This window comes from Prionailurus bengalensis, chromosome A3, assembly GCF_016509475.1.
Source record: "Prionailurus bengalensis isolate Pbe53 chromosome A3, Fcat_Pben_1.1_paternal_pri, whole genome shotgun sequence".
NCBI classification, from domain to species: Eukaryota; Metazoa; Chordata; class Mammalia; order Carnivora; family Felidae; genus Prionailurus; species Prionailurus bengalensis.
This window is the reverse complement of record NC_057354.1, coordinates 140,541,386-140,565,307: the sequence shown is the minus strand read 5'-3', so window position 1 is coordinate 140,565,307 and position 23,922 is coordinate 140,541,386. Positions and strand designations below refer to the sequence as shown.

The 23,922-nt window shown below is 47.5% G+C and overlaps 2 protein-coding genes across 4 annotated transcripts in view; one reads left to right on the top strand and one right to left on the bottom strand.

Moving 5' to 3' along the window:
• The window catches only part of SH3YL1 (SH3 and SYLF domain containing 1), a 40,768-nt gene extending 31,452 nt beyond the window's left edge, over positions 1-9,316 (bottom strand). Inside the window, exon 1 of the mRNA XM_043604662.1 lies at positions 8,678-9,316. Coding sequence (XP_043460597.1) covers positions 8,678-8,861 — 184 coding nt within the window. The 5' untranslated portion in view covers positions 8,862-9,316. The remainder of the gene's footprint in view (positions 1-8,677) is intronic.
• ACP1 (acid phosphatase 1) lies at positions 8,704-23,714 on the top strand. 3 transcript variants are annotated; one of them, XM_043604667.1, is made up of 6 exons: positions 8,704-8,809; positions 9,381-9,532; positions 9,677-9,885; positions 14,020-14,093; positions 14,181-14,455; positions 20,382-20,433. In XM_043604667.1, exons 2-5 carry the CDS (start codon positions 9,441-9,443, stop codon positions 14,406-14,408), a joined length of 603 nt encoding a protein of 200 aa, XP_043460602.1. In that variant the 5' UTR covers positions 8,704-8,809; positions 9,381-9,440; the 3' UTR covers positions 14,409-14,455; positions 20,382-20,433. The 3 variants fall into 3 exon arrangements, with proteins under 3 accessions (XP_043460602.1, XP_043460601.1, XP_043460600.1); XM_043604666.1 differs by lacking the exons at positions 8,704-8,809; positions 9,381-9,532 and adding exons at positions 22,486-22,591; positions 22,777-23,714 and having other exon boundaries at positions 9,703-9,885; positions 14,342-14,455; positions 20,382-20,443; XM_043604665.1 differs by lacking the exons at positions 8,704-8,809; positions 9,381-9,532 and adding exons at positions 22,486-22,591; positions 22,777-23,714 and having other exon boundaries at positions 9,706-9,885; positions 14,181-14,294; positions 20,382-20,443.
• Positions 23,715-23,922: the final 208 nt, after the last annotated feature.

The following is a 23,922-nucleotide window of genomic DNA, read 5'->3' as shown; positions in this document are numbered from 1 at the left end:
GGCTGGCTGAAGAGGACTTTGATGGCACAGCCACAGGGGGGAAGGATGGGTCCCCTGGGTCACCAGCTGGGTCACCGCCTGGGGAAAGCTGTTCGCCACCTGGAACATCCACACTAGACTATTACGTGCTGGAGAAGTGGCTCTTACTGTGTTAGGTAAGTGAGATATGGAGGCTTTTTATTGCAGCTAATATTACCCAATTATTACATTTCAAAAATTAATTCTAAATTTTGAAGAAGAAAGATGGGGGAGAAGTATTTGTAATTTTCATTTTCTAACTTAGGGCTAGATTTGACTTGTTTTATATACGTATATTCTAATCACTTAGGTAGTTTGGAGAGGTGGAAACATGGGTAAAAATGCTATCAAATACGATACTATATGTTAACGTTCTTACTTCTTTGATTAAATAGTATTTATAATACGCTATTTGCAAGTCCTTCTAAAAAAAGCAAAGCAGTGTTTTGCTTTTTCATGAAATGTTAAAACCTTTAAAAAGATGCCTCTTCTCGGGGCACCTGAGTGGCTCAGTCGCTTAGGGCGTCCAACTCTTGACCAGCTCAGGTCATGCTCTCATGGTCCTGAGATCAACCCCCCAAGCTGGGCTTAGGATCTCTCTCTCACCCCCTATCCCCCACTCGAGAGCATGCACGTTCTTTCTCAAGCAAAAAAGATCTATCTTCTCTATGCCGACAACACCCATCAGTGTACATCTTGGAACAATTCAAGGTGCTAGGGTCCTATCCTGCGCTTCCGTCACTTGCCTAGCTCTGCTGTCTTTCACAGCTATAACACCCCCGCCCTGCTCACCTAGAGCAGGTGCAGAGCCTGGGTCCAAGCAGGAGGTGGAATGCGCAGAGCTGGTTGAGAGGGAGGTCGGCTGTGAGAATTACCCATTCTGGATGGCACCCTAGGCTGAGACAGCCCTCACTAAGGACCAGTTTGGAAGAGGTGCACACCTCTTTGGAGAGGATGTGGTGCCTGCAGGTGGCAGAGGGGCCACGTTCCCCCAGGCTGGGCCTGTTTGGGGGCTGCTGGGCCACCCTCTGGGGTACAAGCAGTCAGCAGCTGGTGGCACGGGCCAGCCGTGGGAGTCTGGCTACCAGAAAGAGCTGAGGAGATCTGGTTTCTGAGTGGAGGGGCCAAGGGGGGAGTATCTGGCCAGGCCCAGGCTTCCTGGTCCTAGAGGGGTCCTCTCCTGGGCCTGTGGGAGGGCGGGTAGGATCCACCCGGGTCCTCTTGGCACATGGCTGACGCCTGCCTGTCCCTCCTGTCACATTCCTCCTGCACCCTGTACTGAGGAAGCTCATCACTGTGCCCGCTTTAAAGGAGTAATACTTTAAGGAGCTCTGCTAAGGATCCCAGAGCCCACACTGAAGGACACCCTGGGAGGTAAGGGGCAGTAAATTGATGAGGGACCCCGCAGGGGTTGGCAAGCCATGGCCCTGGGCCAAGTCCAGCCACCACCTGTTCACCTATGGCCTAGGAGTTAAGAACAGTGTTTACATTTCTAATATTGTGTGTGTGTGTGTGTGTGTGTGTGTGTGTGTATGTGTGTGTGTGTGTGTGAGAGAGAGAGAGAGAGAGAGAGAGAGAGAGAGAGAGCGCACTCACGCATGTGTGAGCACAAGTTGGGTAAGGACAGAGAGAGCGGGAGAGAGAATCTTGAGCAGGTTCAAGGCCCAGTAAGGGGCCAGACACAGGGCTCCACCTCTCAACTGTGAGGTCATGACCTGAGCTGAAATCAGGAGTCGGACATTTAACCGACCGAGCCACCCAGGCACTGCCAGTGTTTACATTTTTAAAGGCTGAAAAAATTAAAACACAATAATAATATTATGTGTGAAAACACATTTTCAAAGATGTTACAGGTAAAATTACATCATAGTCAGCATAACAGTTGAACATTTGTAATTTATTTTCATGATAAGTAACACTAACTTCGAATCTCAAGTAGCAAAATGTTCTCCCATAAAGAGAATCACATTTGTCTCATCACAAGATTTGTATTACAAAAAAAAAAAAAAACAAAACTTCTCAATTATTCTATTTCAGTTTTAATCAATTAAAAAATTGTGGTAGTTTGTTTTCTCTCTTATATGAGTATCTACATATGTCCTCAATTTTGTTTCTTGGCCCACAAAGCCTAATAACATGTGCTATCTGGCCCCTTAAGGAAAAACAGTGCCAACCTCTGACCTCTTGAAATACAACTCATTCTTCAAGACCAAGTTTAAAACGCTGCTTCTAAGTGAAACCATTCTGCATACCCCTTCGAATGACTAACCCGTCACCAGGCTGATCTTGTGGGCTTGCCATTTGAGCAGGGTCCCAGTGCTTGCTCTGGATCAGCAGGGTTCCTGTCTCCTGCTGTCCTGGAGGGACTGTCCCTTCCTGAGGCGGCAGGCAGAGCCTCTCCACTGTGGCTCACACAAACCAGTCCATCAGCTGAAGAGCACAGGAACACACCTGCCCCCACAACTGGTTGGTGGCCTCACAAGGACCCAGCAGCCACCAAGGCTGTTAGCGCTGCCTTGATCCCCTGACGCCAAGACCCTCTTGTCCCCCTGGCCCCATCCTTTTCTATTTACACTCAGAGCTCAGGTCCTGTAACTGTAAGCACCACTTATCTCTGACAATCTCCAGGTTTTATCTACTCTTTAACCTTCCCCTAAATTCCAGACTCACGATATCATCAATTACTTTCTCCATCTTGGCATGAAGTGTCAAGTAAGCAGTTCAAATTATACAAAGCTGCCTGTGATGCCCTCCCTTCTCCTCACCTTCTCCCTGAGCCTTCTCTCCAGGCAGACTTTATCCCTCCAGGAGCTCACACTCAAAACCTGGCCTAACTGTGACTTCTCTGTCACTCTCACAGCCACACCAATCCGTTGGCACACCCTATCAGAATATAAGCCTTCAACATATGCTCAAGATCTGATTATATCTCACTCCTCCCTACCAGCAGCCTGGCCCAAAGAATATAAATTCTTGTGTCTATTCAAAGTCTCCTGGCTGCTTTCTCTGTTCCCAGTCTTGAGCCCCTATGGTAATTTCTGCAAAAAAATGTTCCGTCTAAGTAATAGGTAAGATAGCAGTCCCCCACTGCTTACACCCCTCAAAGTTTTCCCATCATATTTAGTCTGCACCATGGCCTATATCACTGCTTTGTCTGTTAACCATATATATCTGTCTGCATCCCTATCTATTCTATTTATCTGTCAATCAATTATATCTATCTGTCTGTATCTATCATCTGTCTGTCTGTCTGCCTACCTACCTACACACCCACCTATCCATCTGATCTTTCTTGTACATATCCTTCACTACAATGTGAGCCCCATGGGGTAAGCACATTGACTATTTTATTTTATTAACTGTAATATCTCCAGCACATGCCACAATGACATATAGCTAAGTGCCCAATAAATATGTGTTAAATGATAAAGTATTTGTGTGGCTTTTGGGAACTGAAGGTCAAATCCCTGTGAGGACTAGACACAGTTCACTTGCATACAAAGTACAATGGGTTTAGAGGAAAATGTGCTAAGTAATAGCAAAATTTCCCTGCCTCTCAAACTCTGTAGCATTTCCCAGACCTTATGAGAGAGGGGGCCAGAGGGAAGCAAGGGACAGGTTGATGGTGTAGCACCCTAAAGCAGTCCTCTCCAGGTCCGTCCTCTCCAGGTCCTCTAAAGAACGGGGGGATGAGAAAAGAGAAGGAAACCCAAGGAGGGCTGACGCCACGAGACCAGTGGGCAGAGTGCCTCAGCTCCGTGCATGCGCAGGGCCGATGTGGCTCCCGCACCAAGGTCCTGCTGACCCAGAAGGCGTGGGCAGGCAGTTCTGCTCCCAGGAGGAAACTGGGCAATGCTCCAGCAGACTGGACTGTCAGAGCCTTTCGAATGCAGCAAGGGCCAGCGTAGCAGCATCTTCAGGATTAGTAGTAACTGAACACCAAAAGCTAAATGAGTGGGCAGTGGTAGCCCAGACCTGGGGCCACTCTAAAACGTGACTGCCACCAGAGAGAACGAAGACAGCACGCCTGGTAGAAAATGAAGGCTCGTTGGGGCGCCTGGGTGGCGCAGTCGGTTAAGCGTCCGACTTCAGCCAGGTCACGATCTCGCCGTCCGTGAGTTCGAGCCCCGCGTCGGGCTCTGGGCTGACGGCTCAGAGCCTGGAGCCTGTTTCCGATTCTGTGTCTCCGTCTCTCTCTGCCCCTCCCCCGTTCATGCTCTGTCTCTCTCTGTCCCAAAAATAAATAAATGTTGAAAAAAAAATTTCAAAAAAAAAAAAAAAAGTAAGAAAATGAAGGCTCGTGATACATGTTCCCATTTCGGCACTCGAGTTTGTGATTTGAGGCTTACGCCCACCCAACTGGTTTTCTTCCCACTTCATGTTCTCACCTTTTCATTTTTCCACCACTAACCTACAATCCTTCCAGGGCAGAAGCAGCATATGTCACTGACCTCTGCACCCTACAGTGCCTTGTTCATATGTCTCGATTCTCCATACAACTTACTGAAATCGATCGGTAACCTGTGGCAGAAATGGGTTCCTTCTGCTGCTGAACATCTATGTCTCTTATTTCAGAACCGTCACGGTTTGTCTGTTTCACTGATCCTGCACTGAGCAGGTGACCCAAGTCTGAAAGTCAGAACAAATCTCCTGCCACATCAGAGCTTCAAACCAAAGCTGATCTGCTATCTGCATCTCACCAAGTGCTTGTGCGGAGCTGCAGAACTCCCCTCTCCCAGGCGCTTGCATGTGGACCTGCTACAACATTTTATCACCACAAGGGGAGAGCCTGAGAGCAAAGCCACACAGAAGGGCACTTGACCAGAGTTGCAGATAGAGTCTGGGCTCTGCTGGCCCTGCTGGAGCCTCGGACTGGGCAACAGCTAAAGCCACAGCAGCTCTGGACTGTTCAGTCACATGGACCAGTATGTTTTCCTTTTCTGCTAACGCCAATTTGGATCAGATTTTCTGACACATGCAACTAAAACACAGTAAATAGTACATAAATCTTACCCCCAGAAGACTTTCTGCTGTGAACCCTATCAAGCAAGCAGAATTAAACCAGTCAAATAAGCAAATTCCACAGTTGAGAGCTGCTATTGCAAACATCCTGCTGTGGGCAAAGGTCGCAGCCTTTTTTGTAAACACGGGAAGGGGGCTATCAGACTCGGGAATTCAGATGCAGTGTGGTCTGTGAGCCCTCGTAGCCGTGAACCAGGGGTTGACAGGCCTGGTCTTGGTCAGGATGCCTTCGTGTTCGGCTGAACTATGGAAGACAATGGCTAATTTGCTTTAATAGCACAGATCCTATTAAATTGCTGATAAAATCATATTGCTTAGTCATAGTTAAATATAGTGAATTTCTCTGTCAGAGCAACAAATAATAATAACAACTTAGATATAAATCTTAGTTCCTGTCCTCAGCATCAACTCATGGCTCACCCACTTTTCCTCTGCTGTGCCATTAGGTATAGAGAGAGCATGGTCTGGGCAGAATGTTGGCCTTATTATACCACTAAAGGTATAACGATACAGGTCATTCGTTGCTAAAGAAGCCTTTGGACTGGACATGCACAAAAGTCTTGTCTCCTGAATCCCAAGCCAAAGCAAACTCCCCATGAATATTTGAGTTTCCTCCTAAGAGTGACTGGCTGCCACACCTCAAGCTAAGAAATTTAGATTAAAATGTTCTTGAAAAAGTGATTAAGGGGCACCTGGGTGGCTTGTTGGTTAAACGTCTGACTCTTGATTTCAGCTCAGGTGACGACCTCACAGTTCATGGGTTCAAGCCCCGAGTCGGGCTCCACGCTGACAGCACAGTGTCTGCTTGGGATCTTCTCTCTCCCTCTCTCTGTCTCTGTCTCTGTTTCTCTCTCTGCCCCTCCTGTGCACATGCTCTTTCTAAATAAATAAGCTTTAAAAAAAAGTGATTAAAATATTTGAAAATGTCTATACTAAGATAATTTTTTTTTAATTAAGAGTTTCTAAGATACTGGGGAGAAAATGTTTACTTTGGAAACTTCAAAAGCTTGAAACAAGCTTAAGCTGTGGAAATAATTTCCATATTGATCATGGGCCATAAACTAGGGGCTGGATCCCTGCAAAACAGAATCCTGAGACCCCTGCTTAGAGTAACTTAGAAACTGACCACTTTCAAGCATTTCCACCCCCGCCGTGGACTCAGGACCAGGGTTTCCCAACTTTCCTTCATATCAGCCAGCGTCCACTAAAATATTTTCCCCAATGGACTCTGGACTATGAGAGAGGTACCTATAGGAAAAGTTTACAAGTTTAGAAATGGTTTTCCAAATGTCCATTAATTAGATATTAACCAAATTATTAAGCCTTATAACTAACATGAAATAAAGGTTAATTCACTGAATTGATAAAACCCCAACCAAAATCAAAGTAAGTAGAAAGCTGCAAAGGAAATATATAGAATAAATTGATCACATCTTTGCCAAAATAAAAACAAAAAAAAAACCTTCACGCAACCAAGTAATTTTTTAAAGGGCTTTGACATAATGACCTGAGCTTGGAAGCTTTGTTAGAACACTGTGGTCTTGAAAGCCACCGCCAGACAACTAAGGCCGGTCATTGTTTCTTCAACTGATTCTTATCTTTCTGTGGCCTTGGTTTAACTTCTTCTTTTGACTCAAGGGACAAAACTTGTCAGTTCTAGAAATCAAAACCGGTCTCTCTGCTCACATCAGCAGCCTTGCAGTCCAAACCTTAAACCAAATTGAGCATTTGAACCCCGAACATTAGTGTACCCTAAGCTTCCTTTCTCCTCCCCCAACCACAGGCTGCAGATGGGAGACAAAGGGTAGGGAGCGGTGAGCACTTAACCTTCAGCTTTAGGAAACCTTCGATGTACACTCACTTTTATCTTTTCTCAAACTAAAAAGTGATCCTCATCCAGAGCAGGACTACACATGCCGCTCTGGTCTGCTCATTTGGTGAAAAAAAATGGACTCTTCCCAAAATAGAAAATTCAGTGTGCTTAGGTTTTAAGTTGCATACGACGATGTCAAACAAGGCAATACGCAGAAGGACTTCTGTGACCAGCGTCATTCCAGCAACACAGCCAGCCCTATTTCCCTTGGACCCATACCAGCTTCCCTTTTGAAGCCCCGCATCCTATTTCCAAAGAGTGAGAGCTCTCCTGAGAGTAAATGCTTCCTAAGTGGAATAAAAGCATCACATCACTCTTGATGAGGAAAGATGATTATTTTTTAATCTGACAAAAGATGAGGTTAGCATTTTCTCATTTTACAGAAACTTTTGTTTAATTAGAATGTCGGTAGGGGCGCCTGGGTGGCTAGGTCGGCTAAGCCTCCAGCTCTTGGTTTCTGCTCAAGTCATGATCTCATGCTTCATGAGTTTGAGCCCAGCATCAGGCGGTTCGGGTCCTGCTTGGGATTCTCTCTCTCCCTCTCTCTCTCTGTCCCTCCTCCACTGGTGCACATACACACACGCCCTCTATCTCTCAAAATAAATAAACTTAAAAAAATAAATAGGACGTTAGTAAACCAAACAACCAATTCTCCTTAATTTAAACAAGATCAACAGGATGGAAGCTATAACTTATTTGATTATTCTAACCTCCAACATAGTAATTTGCGGACACCTCAGAAGTAAGGTACTCCACAGGTGTTCCAAGAGCAGGCCCACACAAGGAAGGAAAGGGCACCCGGAGACCTGTGATTTCTCCATTGTGCATGTAATACATATCTTCTAACTTATTATTAACTAGGCATCTCCCACATCTCAATAAAAACATTCCTGAGAACAAGAATGCAGGACGCGCATGTTCTGTAAGCAGAACAAAACCTGAAAACCTTCTCTCCTACCAGTAGAACTGTCTGGGCCCATCAGATTACTCCCTGGGGGCAAGGGGCCCAGGTCTGTGTCATTCTTTCCAACTCAGCCCTTCTGGCAGCAGTGACAACACTGAAACATTTGTTGAAGTGAAACAGGTATGTTTCAGGCCAGCAGGTACATGTCATTTCCCTGTGGTCACCTACCCATTCAGGGCACTGTCGCACTTGTTTAAATAGGAAAGCCCACCGCGGCAGGGAGCCCCGCAGACTTCCGGTGCCCCCAGAGCTAGGGAGCTATCCACCGCCTCTCTGCTCAGAGATCCCCTTACCACAGGAGGTGCCCCAAACGGCTTGGCTTGGCTGATCGCAGGGAGGGCCAAGTGGTCGCATGCAGGGCCCGGAACCTCACAGGGGACCCAGGGCGCCCTGCTGACTTCCTGCCCCCGCCAGTCAAGCTCACCTCACACCCACAGCACCGCAGGGCTCTAGAGAGTCACTTATTGAAACAAATTGGGACGAAAAAGAGTAGTAAGTGCTTTTCAAACATTAATTACAAATAACATAAAATGAATTACAGTAGCCAAAACTAAAACTTAGCAAGAGTTTTTCTGTGTACGGAAACACCTGTGGACGAGTCTACAGAATTGGTTAATTTTTGACAGTTTGCGGCATGACCTGTTGATAATACGCAACAGCAAAATCCCCGGACGCCCTCCTTTCTCCCGCCCTCTTCCCCAACCTTTGACCCTCTGCAGCCAAACTTTCTAAAGGGGAGAGGTGGGGGGGGGTCCCGACTCTAGGTGCGGCTGGGCGGCGTCACCCACACCTGTACTCACTTGTGACCCCAGAGCCTGGTCCTCCGGCGCCCCTCGAGCGGCCGACACCTCCCCAGGAAGAGGAAGAGCGCCCTTGGCTCGGCCCCGCCTCCCGGGGCGGGGACCGCCTGGCCAGGTGCACACCTGACACAGGTAAGGGGCAGGTGAACACTCCACTTTTGCCAGGACGAAGCACCCGCCACATACACCCCCGACGAAAGCACGGCGCGGTCACGGGATTTCTGACTTCACCGCGTCCCTCCCAGGGCGGCTTCTAAGGCGTCCAGTCTTTTACAGTTGGGTCCCCCAGCCCAGGGCCCTGTCGCCAGGCAGAGGGTTGTGTGTGACCTGAGCACTGGGGGTCAGGGCGAGGCAGGTGTCTCGGGGGCCCGGGGAGTGCTCCCTGGTCCCGAGCGGACTCCGCTCAACCCCTGATCGCGGGCCTTGCGTTTGGGCCGCGCGGCCCAGGTCTGGGGGGGGGGGGGGGCAAGTCTGGGGGTGGGCAGGTCTGGGGGCAGGCCCAGGTCTGGGGGGCCCGGGTCTGAGGGGAGGCCCAGGTCTTGGGGGAAGCCCAGGTCTGGGGGGGGGGGGAAGGTCTTGGGGGGCCAGGTCTGGAGCGGTGGAACCAGGTCTGGGGAGGGAGCCCAGGTCTGGGGGGGTCTTTCACCTGAAGCCAAGGAGGGAGAGGCCTGACCCGCCCCGCGGGGACCCTTACACTCCGCAGACCCTCGGGCACCCGCTCAGGGCCCCTCTAGCATCGGTCAGTCGTCCGCGCACCCTCACCATGCGTCCCGGGCGCCCTCCCCCACCCCGAGATGATCCGTGCGCAGAGCCCGGGACCTCAATCAGCCCCCATTGGGGCCCTCCCCCTTCCAGGTGACTCACGGCCCCGCCCCCCCACTCCGCCCCTCCGCTCGAAGCCCGTCCTCCTCCCAGAGGTCCCTCCTCCGCCTCCTGACCTCCCCCCCGGGCCCCGCCCCCACACCGCCCCCTCACCGCGGAACCTCTTCCGTCCTCCAGTGACGCTCCGCCCTCCGCCTCCGTACTGCGCAGGCGCACGGCCCGGACCCTGGCCCAGGGAGGCAGGACTGCGCAGGTGCGGAGGGCGGGACGCTCGAGGTGCGCCTGCGTTGCGCGGGAGGAGTTCCTACGCGCTCAGTGGGCGCCTGGGTGTGAGCGCGGGAAGATGGCCGAGCCGGTGTCCAAGTCTGTGCTGTTCGTGTGTCTGGGTGAGCCGACGTGATCTAGCCCCATTCTGGCTTTCCCGAAGGGTCGGGGTGGGTCTCGTGCTGTTTGGGGTTCGTCGCTGGGCCAGGGACGGCGATCGGGAGGAGGGCGGGGAGGGTGGGATGGAGCGCCCCGGGGCTGTTTCTCCGCGCCGCGCACCTGCTGGGCCCGCTCTCCTAGCCGGGTCCCCTCCCGTGCCCAGCCCACTCTCCAAGCGAGGTCCTTTCTCTGCCATGATCCCTCTCACCTGCCCGGCCCACTCTGCAAGCCTAGGTCAGGGTTGGCCTCATCTATAAGGTGACATTTGGGCAAAGACTTGGAAGAGGTGAGAACACAAGCCTTGGATCTTTGGAAAAGTGTCCTGGGCCCAGGAGAAAGTGGGTGGACAGTTTTGCGGTGAGAGTGCTGGTCCTGTTCACACTGGCAGGGAAACACTGGCCTGGAGACCCAGGAGGCTTTTCAGCCAGACCTTCCTCTGTACCTGAAGGCTCTTGAAGGTAATTTGAATGCCACCATGAATACATAACTAGAACCATTCTGGATGCATAGGAAAGCGAATTCCTTACATAAAATGAGTGCTCGGGGGCAGGAGTCTGTGAACCCCTTATGTGAAGAGCCAGAAAGTAAATATTTGGTACTTTTCACAAGCAGACGTAGACAATACATAAGCAATAACATTTGGCTGTGTTCCAGTGTAACTTTATGGACACTGCAATTTGAATTCCATGTAATTTTCTCGTGTCACAAGGTATTATTCTACTTTTGAGTTTTTTTAACTGTTTAAAAAGGTAAAAATTATTCTTGGCTCCGGGAGCCATACATAATAAAGGTGATGAGCAATGAATCCTAGTGTTTAGATGCTGTTTTAGGGCCTACACAGGACAGATCTGGTGAGGCCTGTGAGGACGTGGGCTTACTCTGAAGGACACAGGCCACTGGAGGATTAAGCCATTGAGCAGAGGGACACTTAGAAAGAAGTGTTCAGCTGCTGTGTTGAGATTACACTGGAGAGGGGTGAGACCAGGGGTGCAGAGGGGCATGTGCTGGACCAGAGAGGGCCTCACTGGTGGGGGCGGGGGAGGGGTCAAGTTCTGGGCAGACTTGAGGGCCTGATGAAGGCCTTTTCCCATGATGGCCTGTACTTAGAGCAATAAGAATGGTATGTTTTTGAAATGTAAAAAATGTATTCCTTCAAAGCATTTAATTGTAAGGCTCTTTTCACACTGAAGTGTAGAGAGAACTGTCAGATGTTTTCATGGGTAAGGCTAATGGCAAGAAAGAACTGCAGTGCTTAGTTTGGAAAGATGATTGAACGTTCCGTGTTTTGTGCGGTAGAGATGGTGCCTTACTGTCGAAGGCACTGGTGTTTGTGCCACCGCCAGTGTGGTTGGAAGTGATAACGTTAGTGGTGCCAGATTACCTCTTTCAAACAATTAATTGACATTTATTGATACTTCATTTGTGCTGTACACCGTGGGGGGGTGTGGCTCAAGGTAAGAGACACAGCCCCTACCCTTGGAGAATTTCATTTTTTTCTTTTGTGAGTCTCAGTCCTTGAAATAAAGGTGTGCAGTACGAGTATGAATTATCTGCCTAATTTGGGGAAAAAAAAAAAAACCAACAAAACTTGAGACTTCACAGATCTTTTTTCCAAAGAAATCTGAAGATGACATTTTAAGTTTTTAGAACTTTTCCATAGATGAAACCTGCATTACTGTGTTTTACTCATGAGCTCTGTTTTTAAATAATTGGTGATATCAACTTTTGAAATAGAGCAAGTTACAAGGAAGCAGGATTCTGCTGATTTTATAAGTAGTATGACTTCTAATTTTTGTAGTAGTAATTTTTTCCCATCTATACTTATTCATACCTTGCTGTAAATAGAACTCTCTGGGGAAAAAAAGTAATTTTGGGTGAATATGCCTTAACTTTAAGGCAGCAAATAATCCTAGGTTTTGTCTTGTGGGGAAACTAAGCTGTTTAATAATTATTTGTAAAGGGGTGAGACTAGTCTTAATTATGTCTTTAGATGTGAGATTGTAAGCATCTATTCTAGAGTTTCAAAATAACAAGGGTTGTCTTAAATTGAGTCGAGTGGTTGCTCTTCAGAAGTATTCCCAGGGTACATGGGGACAAGTAAAACAATGACACATCTATCAGAGCCTTACAATAATTAACAGAGTGGGGATGATACTTGTTTTAAAAACTCTACAAAATTCAGAATGTGTGAAGGAAAAACTTCACAGTACAAACTAGCTTACAGAGGACATTGGGGATCAATTCCTCTCTTCCCCTTCATGGTTGAGTGGTTGACAGATTTTTTTCACTGCTGTGGAAACCACAATCTTTATGGGGAAAAATATTATAAGTACGTTATTAGATTGAAGACTAATGTGGAAACTGAAGAAGATTGTAGTAAAGTCAGTGTCGGTTTCGTGTAATGGGGAATTAGTTGTGCTTCACAACACTCTACAAGATCCAATTCTACATGCTTAACACAAACCCCAAGATTCTAATATGCGTCAAGTGGTGTGTGTTTTGTTAACTCAGTTCCTGTCTAGTCCTAGTGTTTTCGTGCTGGCCTCTGTGGGCTGAGTGTCTTGCAGTTGTCTGCCTGACTGTGAGAAGAGCCTTTGTCCTCAGGCCCTGCACAGCGCTGGGCTCCTGTGTGGGACACATGCAGAGTATGTTTGTTGGACATTCCTTCCCACTGGACCTGCTGGGCCCACCTCCCAGGCACAGTTAAGGTCCTTGTAACCAGGCCTTCCGGCACACATTCACTGCTCTCTTATTCATACAACCCTTAACTTAAATGCCCAGAAAGGTCCTTCTCCTCCCTTCCAATCTTCCTTTTTTTTTTTCCTGGTAAGAAATTTCTTACTATCTTGTTTATGCTTTTAGAATCTTTAATTTCCTGTGCTTCTGTGGTATACTGCTTGTCTGTCCACATTTGTTTTCTTGTTTTGCTATAGCTAACTCTGAGTTTTCTGTAACACATTGCTTGGCACATGTAGAAGTATTTTGAGAGTAGATTTTATGTCTTTTATCTTTTCCCCCAGTGTAGTAAGGAATTAGGCCCTCCCTGGCCTTTGTCCCGGGTCCTGGGTGGTAACGTACAACCTCTTGGAATTCCCTACGGTAATAGTGTTTTGTTACTCCAGGAGGTCCCTGTGCAGTTTATACTGAGAGGGGGAGTCTGGTTGGGGGTGTGAGCACTTGTGGGGGACGGCCAGAGAATGAGTTCAGCTTCAGGCCCATAGTTTCATCAGTCACGACTACTTAATGACACTCAGTGAGCCCTTGGCACTGGAGCTCTGGTGAGCTAAGCCCCAGTGCCCTGGGTATTGTCCCACACGGATGACGAGAAAGTGACACGTGCCCGAGGACCAGAAAGCTTCACGTGTGAAACTCCTCCAGAATCTGCCCTCTGCTTTCTAACTCTGGCTGGTTCTGCTTTGAATCTTTTTGTTATAAACCTATAATCCCAAGTCTAGCATTTTCCTGAGTTTTTCGTGTTCTTCTAGAGAATTATTGCACTTGTGGGGACCCTGAGTCTGTAGCTGGCTGCTCTGAAGCGAGGGTGGCCCTGGGGGTCCCTGAGCTTGCAGCCGATGTCGGAAGTTCCGAGCAGACTTGCTGGCCTGGAGGGCAGCGGCCTTGCTTCAGCCGGCCGGCTCCGTGGCACTGGGGCAGGCCCTGCAACAGACCGCGCAGTGAAATCTTGTGCTGAACTACCGTTATGGCTGAATCCATTTGTTTGTGTATCTTATGAAACAGGATCCCTCCTTATGTGCGATATACTTGGATATCCGTATCTTTAATGCTACTGTATTTCATTTTAAAGTAGGCTCCTTGCAACCCACTTCATTGGTTTCACGACTCACTTCTGGGCTACTGATAGCAACCTGGAAAACGATGATTTGGGCGGTAATTGTTTTTCTGACATCTTGGCTCTTTGTACTTTGAGCACCTGGACAGATGGAGAGTGACCGGCTGTTCCCCAGAGGTCCTGCCACTCAGCGGTCTCTCCTGGGGGAGGTGCCGTTGCTGGGTGTCGGGGTGAAGTGCTTGCGGGGATCCAGCATCTGCCCTTGCATCAGACCTGATGCCCACTTTCTGCGCTCCCTCTTTTCAAGGTAACATCTGCCGGTCACCCATCGCAGAAGCAGTTTTCAGAAAGCTTGTAACTGAGCAAAATCTTTCAGATAACGTAAGTACCATTCTCTGTCTTAAAGAGGCCAACCCGAATGCCTTTGGGGCAGAAAATTGTGAAAAAAATTCTTTTTTTCTCCTGCAGTGGAGGATAGACAGTGCAGCGACATCCACATATGAAATAGGGAACCCTCCTGACTATCGAGGGCAGAACTGCATGAGGAAGCATGGTATTCCCATGACTCACGTTGCCCGGCAGGTACCGTATCGGAACTTGAAAGTGCACATGTGTGTTCTGTGTTGCAGTGGGTCATTGACAGCGGCGCTGTTTCTGACTGGAACGTGGGCCGGTCACCAGATCCAAGAGCTGTGAGCTGCCTCAGAAATCATGCCATTAGCACAGCCCATAAAGCACGACAGGTAGCAGAGCTCTCATTTAATTTCTATTATTGGTGTCCCGTGACTTGTGAAGTTGTGAGCGGCTTAACCACACTGGCGTGTGCATGAGCAGTTATTTGAGGCCCGTTTAAGTAGCCACAGTGTGTCCTCCTTGTTTCGCTGCTGACTCCACCGTTCTGAAAGATGTGCGTGATCTTGGAATTTACGTAGTGAAATACATGTATCATCACGCAATTGATACTGGAGAGAGCCCTCCCTAAGGGCTGGAGTTAGAATCTCCTTTTTATTTTCTGAGATCTTCCTGGTGACTAGTCTGGTTACATTCCAAGTTTGTTGCTAGAATAAAGTACTAGAACATATACAGCAATGTATTTTCTACTGTGAAGTGTCTTAGAAATGTGGGGTGTTACTGATCCCAGCGGTTGGACTCCTGGGTTCAGAGTCTGGAGTGCTGGGCAGTAAACCCTCCTGTGTCCGCTCAGACGGTGTGGAAGCCAGTAAAGGCTGTGGTACATTTGAAATACGGCCAGTGTGACAGAGGAAGTGGAGTTTACGTGTTAACTTATTTGAGTAGCCCCCTGGAACTGGTAAGCGGCTAGCTGAGCTGCACAGTTCTGGACTCTTGCATAACCACAGGGGAGACTGTGAGGGTTCCATGCCACAGCATCAGTGAGCCGTCAGGGCAGGCTCGTGGTGCTCCCTCGCTAGCAGGCTGCTGCAGGTGTGTGCTCTGGAACCTTCCACAACCACAAGGACTAGTTGCTAAAGAGATCTGCTTCATTTCTGGTACAAAATGCTTCATACATTGTTACGTGGAGAAGCTACTTTATCACTGTGATTATTTTATGGAGAATTCATTGGATTTTTAAAACATCTGGCTCAATCTTCTAACTTCTTTTTGTATCCAACCTAACAAAATGTACAGGCTGCGTACACAGCCTTTAAAATGAGAAGCCACTGAATGTTTTGAAAATCACTTGTCAAACATATGTATTTAGAAGTATGGCTGGCAGTGTGAGAGCCATAATTTAGTCTTCGCGTTTGGAGGAGAACCTTGTATAAGACAGGACAAAGACTCTTTAATCATTGTTATACTAAGTCATGTCTTTACTTAAAGCTTTTCAAATTGCTTTGCCACACAGCGTTGTATTTTTAATTTTGATCATCTCAATTTTTGTCCTCTCCATTACCTTGTTAGGAAGGGAGTCTTTGGTAAACTCATTTTGCAGATAAAGAAACTGAGTTCTGGAGAGAAAATACTTATCAAAGGTCACCCAGCTTCAAAGTGGTAGAACAGGAATTTGATCATTGGCTTATTTGTTTGTTTTAATAAAAACATGCAGAGGTGTGAGCCAGAAAGTTCGCAAAAGTGCCGTAGAAACACTTCTGGTGCATTAGTGATGTCTCAGAAGCCAGGGGTATGCACGTTATATTGGCTTAAATAAGTTTACTCTGGAATCTGTGAACTGCTCATTTCTGGCTTTTAGCTGATTGTGTGTTTAACAGTTTACTATTTAAGTTATTAACTTCCTTAAGGGCCTGACGTTTTCTTAAATGGAATTTTCATTGGACAGGAAACATTTTTTTTAATGTTTTTCATTTATTTTTGAGACAGAGAGAGAGCATGAGCAGGGGAGGGGCAGAGAGAGAGAGGGAGACACAGAATCTGAAGCAGGCTCCCAGCCATCAGCACAGAGCCCTACCTGGGGCTCGAACTCATCAACTGCGAGATCGTGACCTGAGCCGAAGTCGGATGCTCAACCGACTGAACCACCCAGGCGCCCCAGGAAAACATTTTTTGTATCACATGTCCTTCTAATCTCCAGGGTTGACAGAACCTGCTGATTTCAAAGTCCTTCATAATTATGGGCCATCACACTTTCATGTTTTCTGTTTTTAAGACTGGATTATTTTTTGTATACGAGTATATAATTTGGGGTACAAATGAAGAATTTAAATACACGTCTTAAAAAACAAAGCTAGAAACTTTAAATTTTGAAAGGAGAATTGTAATTGCTGGTTTTAGGAATAATATTCACACATCATCTGTTGTTTGTTTGTTTGTTTTGCTTTTTTATTTTTCCCTGGTGCTTTTAAGAAAATTTTCTCAAGGGTGATTTTTTTTTTTGTCTGGTTGGTAACACCGGTGAGATTTGCTTTGCAAATTAGCATCCCCTCAGGTCTTTGTTACCTTTTAGCATCTTGTGATTGTTTACAGGCTTTCTTTTAGCGGTTGTCACTATCTGTGTGAGAACTATTCTGTCATATTGCTTAAAATTTTAGTTTTCCCAATATTTTCCACCTGGGTTTAATAAATGTATTTAGGGTGCTTCGTTTGTTTTTGAGTGTGTGAACGCACATCTGGTTAGTCTGTGGGGACGTTTGGTTTGTTAGACATTTTTCTCAGCAGAGCCCTGACCGTGCGTGGCCGTCCGTGGTCCTCGGGGCCTGGGCCCCCCCCCCCCCCACTGCAGAGGTCACCGCTCAGATTCTTGCCACCTTTTATGTCTGTGGCCGTGGGACCTGTAGCGTGTGCTCTTTCTGTGGGCCTTCCTCTCTGGGAGGTTCTCCGGCCGTCCCCTGCTCTCGCTTCGGGGCCGTTCACAGTCGCGCCGCAGTCGTGTCCGTCCCACCACGGATGGGCGCTCGCGGCGTTTCTAGGTCGGCGATGCCACGGTGAGCACCCACGGGGTTCTGCTGGGGAAGGCCTGGGTGGGGGGCACACCCAGCAGCACACACGGCCCGGTTGTGTAGCCTCCTGAGACGGGCCGGGCGATGTTCCTTCCTTCTCTGCTCTCCTGAGTTGGTCAAATACTGATAGTATTTCTGCTTTAATGGTTTGGCTGGATTCATCGAATCAGTTGTCTCTGTTTTTTGAAATTGCTCTATTTTCCTCTGCTGTCTTTAGGTTTTTCCTTATGGATTCTTTGTTTCCAGCACTTTTACTATGGTAAGCCAAAGTATGCTTCCTGAATTTGCCTCGTGGTGGTTTCTGTTAGTTTTGGAAAATTCTCGTTACTTTCTTTTTACATTTTCTTCTTGGCTTTCTCTTCAGAGATTCAGCTTACGTGTATTTTGAACATAAGTTTCTAACGTCATCTTCTCCGTTTTCTACCCTTCTCACAGGCTGGTCGTGGCTCTGTGAGGTTTGTGCTGTGATGGACCGGTCCCCCTGTGAGGCCTGGACTGTGAGGCCTGGACTGTGAGGCCTGGACTGTGGTAGACTGGTCCCCCCTGTGAGGCCTGGGCTGTGATGGACTGTCGGTCCCGCTGGGAGGCTGGGCTTTGAGGGACTGGTCCCTCCTCTGTGGAACCTTCCAGGAGTCTACCGAGGGCCCCTCTTTGACAGCTGCCACCTCCCTGAGAAGCTGCAGCCTCCCCCTGGGGCTTCTTAGCTTTTTGCCGTGAGTCGTTTAAGAATGTGGCAAATGGTTTGAGAAGAAAGCTTCTGAGCGTCAGGTTCGCTGCTCTCTGGGGTCTTTGTCTCGTCAGCCCTTCTGTCCAGTTTTTCTCTGCTCCCTGGTCCTTGGAGCTTCTCTTTTCCAGCAGTGGCCCTTTGCCCAGGCTTCTCCGCATCTAGAGTATGCTCTCCACCTTGGCGGTACTGACAGCTGTGGTCTGGGATGTTCAGCAGCGTCCTTGGTCTCTGCCCACTAGATACTGGAGCACCCCTTTCCTCTCCATCATAACAATCAGGATGTCCACAGACATTGCCATCTGCCCCCCTCTTTGAGAATCCCTGCCCTCAAATTCTCAAAGTGTCCATGAGGTCAAAATGGTACATGCGTAGGGGCGCCTGGGTGGCTCAGGCGCTTAAGTGTCTGTCTCTCAATTCTGTTCCGGTCACCGTCTCATGGTTTGTGAGTTCGAGCCCCATATCGGGCTCCACATTGACAGTGCGGAGCCTGCTTCAGATTCTCTGTCCCCCTCTCTCTCCCCCTCCCCTACTCGTGCTGTCTCTGTCTCTCTCAAAATAAATAAGTAAACTTAAAAAAAAATGGACATGCTAAGGAGTCCGTTCAAGGACCAGTAGACCAGTAGACTTGAACAAAGTAATAAAAATTTACTGATATGTTTCCATGTTCTATATTGCAAGTAACCTTTAAGAAACTACCACTACTGAGTTTTAGTATCACAGAGCATCCACAGTTATCTATAGTGGCCGTGAAAATACTCCCTTTATGTTGTGTGAGGCTGGGTTCACTGTGCACTCGCACTCAGCACGTTGCACATCAGGTAACAGACGTGCAGAGGAGAACCTGTCTGTCCTCCAGGAAGCAGACATTACAGAGATTTGCAGAAATACAGAATAGGCCACTCTTCACCATTTTCATTTTTTAATAGTGGTATTAAATATTTAATATTCAGTGGTAAATATTGCCACGCATAACCCATGGCGGGGACTCCTTTTGGGGTTCTGGCCTCTCAAAACCTCGTCACAGGAGCACACAAATGGCTTTTTTTTTTTTTTTAACGTTTATTTATTTTTGAGACAGAGAGAGACAGAGCATGAACAGGGGAGGGCAGAGAGAGAGGGAGACAGAGAATCTGAAACAGGCTCCAGGCTCTGAGCTGTCAGCACAAAGCCCGACATGGGGCTCGAACTCACAGACCGTGAGATCATGACCTGAGCCGAAGTCGGACGCTTAACTGATCAAGCCACCGAGGCACCCCCAAATGGCTTTTTATAAGATATTAATTATAGGTATTCTTATTCTTTCTCAAGTATTTTAATATCTAAACATGTATGCATTTTATAGGTAGATGTCAGTTCTAAGACTGTCTTATCTACACTTGCAATAATTCTAAAATTAAAAGTAATGTTAATATTTGATCCTAAATTAAATTTCTCATAAAACCGTTTTGTGAAAATAGCGTGTAGTATTTGTTCTAATAGAACTTGAAATAACATAGTACCTTGGGAATGTTAACAACTTGTAGTCCTCAGCACTTGAGTAACACACTGTATCAGAAACTAATCAAGTGCATACTAACAGCCAAAACTTACATTTTTAACAGAATAAGGAGCATATTTATTATTCGTTCACTACACTGGCTGTTAAATAGCATCATTGCTCTGTTTAACCAGGGTTTTGATATCTTATTTTTGAGTTTCCTGGTACTCCTGTATTTTAGAGGATTTTTTTAGAGAGGAAGATTATTATTGAGAAATTGCATTCTTAGAAATTATTTTCACCTTCATTTTGTGACCTGTTTATGTTCCTTTCTTTCTTATTGCATCATTATATATAATAGTTAAAAATCTTAAAATAATTTTCCCATTTACATCGTAGTGGGCTTCCGTTGATAGAGTGTGATGTTGGAAAACTTGTAAGTTTTCAGGTTAGAATCAGTAAAAGTACCGAGTGGCATCCTTTCTTGTGTCTTGCTCAGATCATGGGTTCTCACGGGAGAGCCGAGTCCTACATACAGTTACTCACAGATTTCCTTCTTAGGGACTCTTCTCTGAACACGTTACTTAACGTATATCTTCCTCCCTCCCCCAGAACTCTCTGCCTGGCCTGGCCTGGCCTGGTTTATATCTCCTCTGGCGTGTTACCTGCCCTGCACAGGGCCCCACAGGGACAGCCATCCATCTCTATAGTTTGGTGTTTGTCACTGCGGCCTAGGATATTGCGTTCCTACACAAGGAAAAATAGAGTAAAACACTGAGGGGGGGTTGGACGTAGGACATTTTAATATGTGAAGTGAATTATACTTTGTCACTAAGAAATCGCAGATGAAGTATAAACTTTGTTTACATATTATACTATGTTACTATTATTCCAAGGAACTTAATAGTATTAACTCTAACTTTAAAGTACCCTAAATTATTTAACTTAATTGGGTACCAAATTCAAACACAGCAAAATTTTTTTGTACTGCTTTGGGTCCTCTAGACTTGATTGTTATAAACACTGTTTTTTGACTTCTTATTTAATTTTAGGTTACCAAGGAAGACTTTGCCACGTTTGATTATATACTTTGTATGGATGAAAGCAATCTAAGGTAATCTCGTGTTTTAAGGGTATTTTTATTCAACTGTCGATTTAATAATAGGTCAGATAACTTGTCTAAAGTGACTTTTTTAGTAAAGTTTTCATAGAAATGATGGTCACAATATATACAATTACCTGTTTACAATAGTAAGAGACCAGAAGGTAACTGAGAATTGTCTCCCCGGAGTGTTTACCAAGAGACACGCCCTCAGATAAGGGACAGCCTGGTCCGCGTCAGGCATTGCTGGTTTTGCCAGAGGGTGGGGTAAAGCTGTCACCTCTGTAGTGATTCCTGGGTCACGGGTGTTTCACTGTGTTTCTCCTCTTAACCTCCCCATACCTGCTGTCCCCCATCCTGCAGCAAGGAAGACTGAGGAAACTCAGCAACAAGGAAACTTTTCACTCTGTTTAAATTGTTGATTGCCTTAACTGATTGAAAAGCAGAAGCAGACAGGCTGGGGTATTAAGTAACAGTGGCCAACTGATGTGGTGCGTTGTGGGCCCTGCACATCGTCGTTCCGCGTCGAATCGGAGAGGCACCGAGAGGGTGGCTCCCGGGTTCACAGCTGGCGCAGGCCGAGCTGGGGGGGTTTGAGCTCAGCTTCCCTCAGCAGAGCCTGTTGTGGGTCTCACGTGAGCCGCAGTCCCCACGGTGCCCCATCTCCTTACGTGTCTGTTGAACCCCAGGGGACATGCATGCATTTGGGCAGCAAGGAATTCGGTGTTTCTTGAGATGTGTGCGCCTGGCACAGTGCCAGGTGCTGGGGAACGCTAAGGAGAAAACGTTCATGCCGCCTGCCCCCGGGGCCGCAGGGTCTAGTGTGGGCTGCGTGTGCTAACACAGAATTACACCTAACAAACAACATGATACAATGTGGTCATGCCCAAAATAAGTGAATACAATGCACATTAGAAATTTGAAGCCACTGCAGGTTAGATGAGCCAAGAGAGTATGAAGAACTCCCAGTTGTAAGCCCAGGGCACTGCGACCCTCGTCACACAGCCAGCTTTACTGACTTCGTGTTAATACGCTGAGAACCAAGACCGCAGCCGCCTGCTGCCGTCAGCACTCACCAGCACACGGAAGGGCTGGGACGTGGCCTCAGTGTGGCCTCGGGGACCTACTGCCTTAAGTCCGTGCGAATTCACAGGTATTCCACATGTGGCGGACAGATAGGATTCACAGCCTTACTGTTGTCTCCGTGAATCAGGAACATCACTGAGATACATGGTTTCTATTTTTGTTTTTCGGCGATTTGTTCTCATTTTTCTCACTTGACACAGTACTGACCGTATCAGCGGTGTCCGGCCGAAACTTCCTGCGGTCTGTCTCCTGGCACAGTCCCGGGGGTCGGTGGGCACCCAGCGCAGGGGCGGAGCTGGCGGAGCCCACGCTTCAGGCCAGCTCGCTCGCTTGCTGGAGGGGTCTGCCTCCCCCTCGCTAGCACGGGGTCTGACTCATCCTAGGTGCTCAGTGGGGGTTGCTAACTAAACGGAGGAACGATCAAGATGCAGCCTGGAAAGTCGCCGCTGTTCTTGCCGCGGTGGGAGCGGAGGAGGCGGTGGCAGGAGAGCTGTGTCTGCAGCTTGGGCAGAGGCTGGAGGGGCAAACGCAGGAGCAGGGGCTAGACAGGGAGACCCGGTGCATGTGTCGGGACACCTGAGGTGGGATCTGCGGCCCTTGGGCACTTGGTTCACGTGGCTCTTTGAGGTCCGTTCTGCCACCCTTGTTTAGTCTCTGAAGTAGGAGCTTTTTGATTCAATCGTTCCAACATGTGTTTCACAGGGCATATGTAGTTGTTGCCCGGCTCGCAGCGCATATCGTGCGTCAGAGTGTTCGTGAGAATGTGCTGCTGTTGCAAACCCTCTCGCCTGAGTCAGAAACCCTGGCATATGGAGGGTCACTCGGGTCGACCGAGGGTTTGGTTTCCTTTCTAAATCAGGTCACTCTTGCTGGGGTTTGATACGGATGTTTCATAAAACCCTAGCAGATGTCCCTGTTTAACTTGAAACCATAGATCAGAAAACTAAGTTCATGTTTCAATTTTACAGAGACTTGAATAGAAAGAGTAATCAAATTAAAAACTGCAAAGCTAAAATTGAACTCCTCGGGAGCTATGATCCACAGAAACAGCTTATTATTGAAGACCCCTATTATGTAAGTACACCTCTCCTTCCGTTGTGACGCTGCTGTGTGGCGGTGGCACAGAGATGAGCCCCTGTGCACGCCCTGCCCTGCCCTGCCCTGCCGTGCCCTGCCCTGCCGTGTGCCGCACCAGATGAGGCTCTCCTAAGGGCGTTTTGTCATGCGGCTTTCACTTGTTCTTCCCCCTGTGCTTCCAGGGGAACGAGTCCGACTTTGAGACCGTCTACCAGCAGTGTGTGAGGTGCTGCAGAGCTTTCCTGGAGAAGGCCTGCTGATGTCGCACCCGTGCCCCCGGCCCCCGGCGAGCCCCACAGGAGCCACAGTGAGGCCGCAGCTGCTTCTTCGGTTGACCCTGTTTCTTAAATGCTTGTAGATGGAAATCAGTTACTGTATTTGGCAAATAAATAGAAATGTTTCATCCAGTTTGTGGGGTACACAAAGCGTTCCTGACGAGTTGAACTCCCACTTTGCCCCGGTTACAAAAATCGTGGGACACGACCCCCAGAGCACAGAGACCTCCAGCATCCCCTTCAGGCCGTGTGGGCACACGAGCTCCGCCTCTTCCTCCCTGAGTTTGCGGACCACCGACGGGGACGATGCCCTCCGCTGTCTCATGACCCCTTCTCGCCAGGGCCCCCATCCAGCCCAGCGGGCCATCCGTGGGAGCTCACCCCAGCTCACAGTGCACACCGTTGACGTAGAAAGTGGGAAAGAGAGTTAGGTGTCCATCTTTAGGATATTTAATGCTTGCTAGTTTTTGTCTGTCTGTCTGTCCGGTTTATTTCACAGGGAAGTCAGCTTCTTTCCATTTGAACCATTTTGCCTCTGGAAATTTAATTCCATCCAGAAGGAAAGTCACTGTATGCTGGTTTTCCTTTTAAATGCTATGTGACCCAAATGTCAAATGTAGATGAGCTCAGGTGGGGAAAAAATTATTAAAAAGTTGGGAAAAGTTCTTTTATGTTGGAATGCTTAAATATTGATACGTCAAGTATTCTTTCTTTGTTGTTTGATTTATAGACAAATACAGGTAACTTCTGTGCACTTTGAGGTAACTAATCTAAAATTCATATGGATTTGTGGCAGAAAAGATTGTTTTCAAAATAAACTGGGGAGATTATAAAAATACAACTAAGATAGAAGTCTGCCTGCTTTTTTATTGATAAGTGAAGAATTAGAAAACAGTGCTTTTATTGTCCCTTTCAGATGGTCTATGATGCTATCTATGCATGTTTATCTTCAGTGTTAGGAAGTAAAATGACAAAAATAAGTGTATTGCTTCCACTTATGATAAAGTGTTTGTGAAAGAAATAGGAGGCCCCTGCAGCCATAAATGTCCTTGC

What these genes read in the sequence shown, in the direction of transcription:
- ACP1 (XM_043604667.1), top strand. Translation starts at nt 9,441, where the DNA reads ATGCGTCCCGGGCGCCCTCCCCCACCCCGAGATGATCCGTGCGCAGAG. An exon ending in TGGGGCCCTCCCCCTTCCAG is followed by an intron (nt 9,533 to 9,676) that starts GTGACTCACGGC and finishes TCCGTCCTCCAG; the next exon opens with TGACGCTCCGCCCTCCGCCT. An exon ending in AGCAAAATCTTTCAGATAAC is followed by an intron (nt 14,094 to 14,180) that starts GTAAGTACCATT and finishes TTTCTCCTGCAG; the next exon opens with TGGAGGATAGACAGTGCAGC.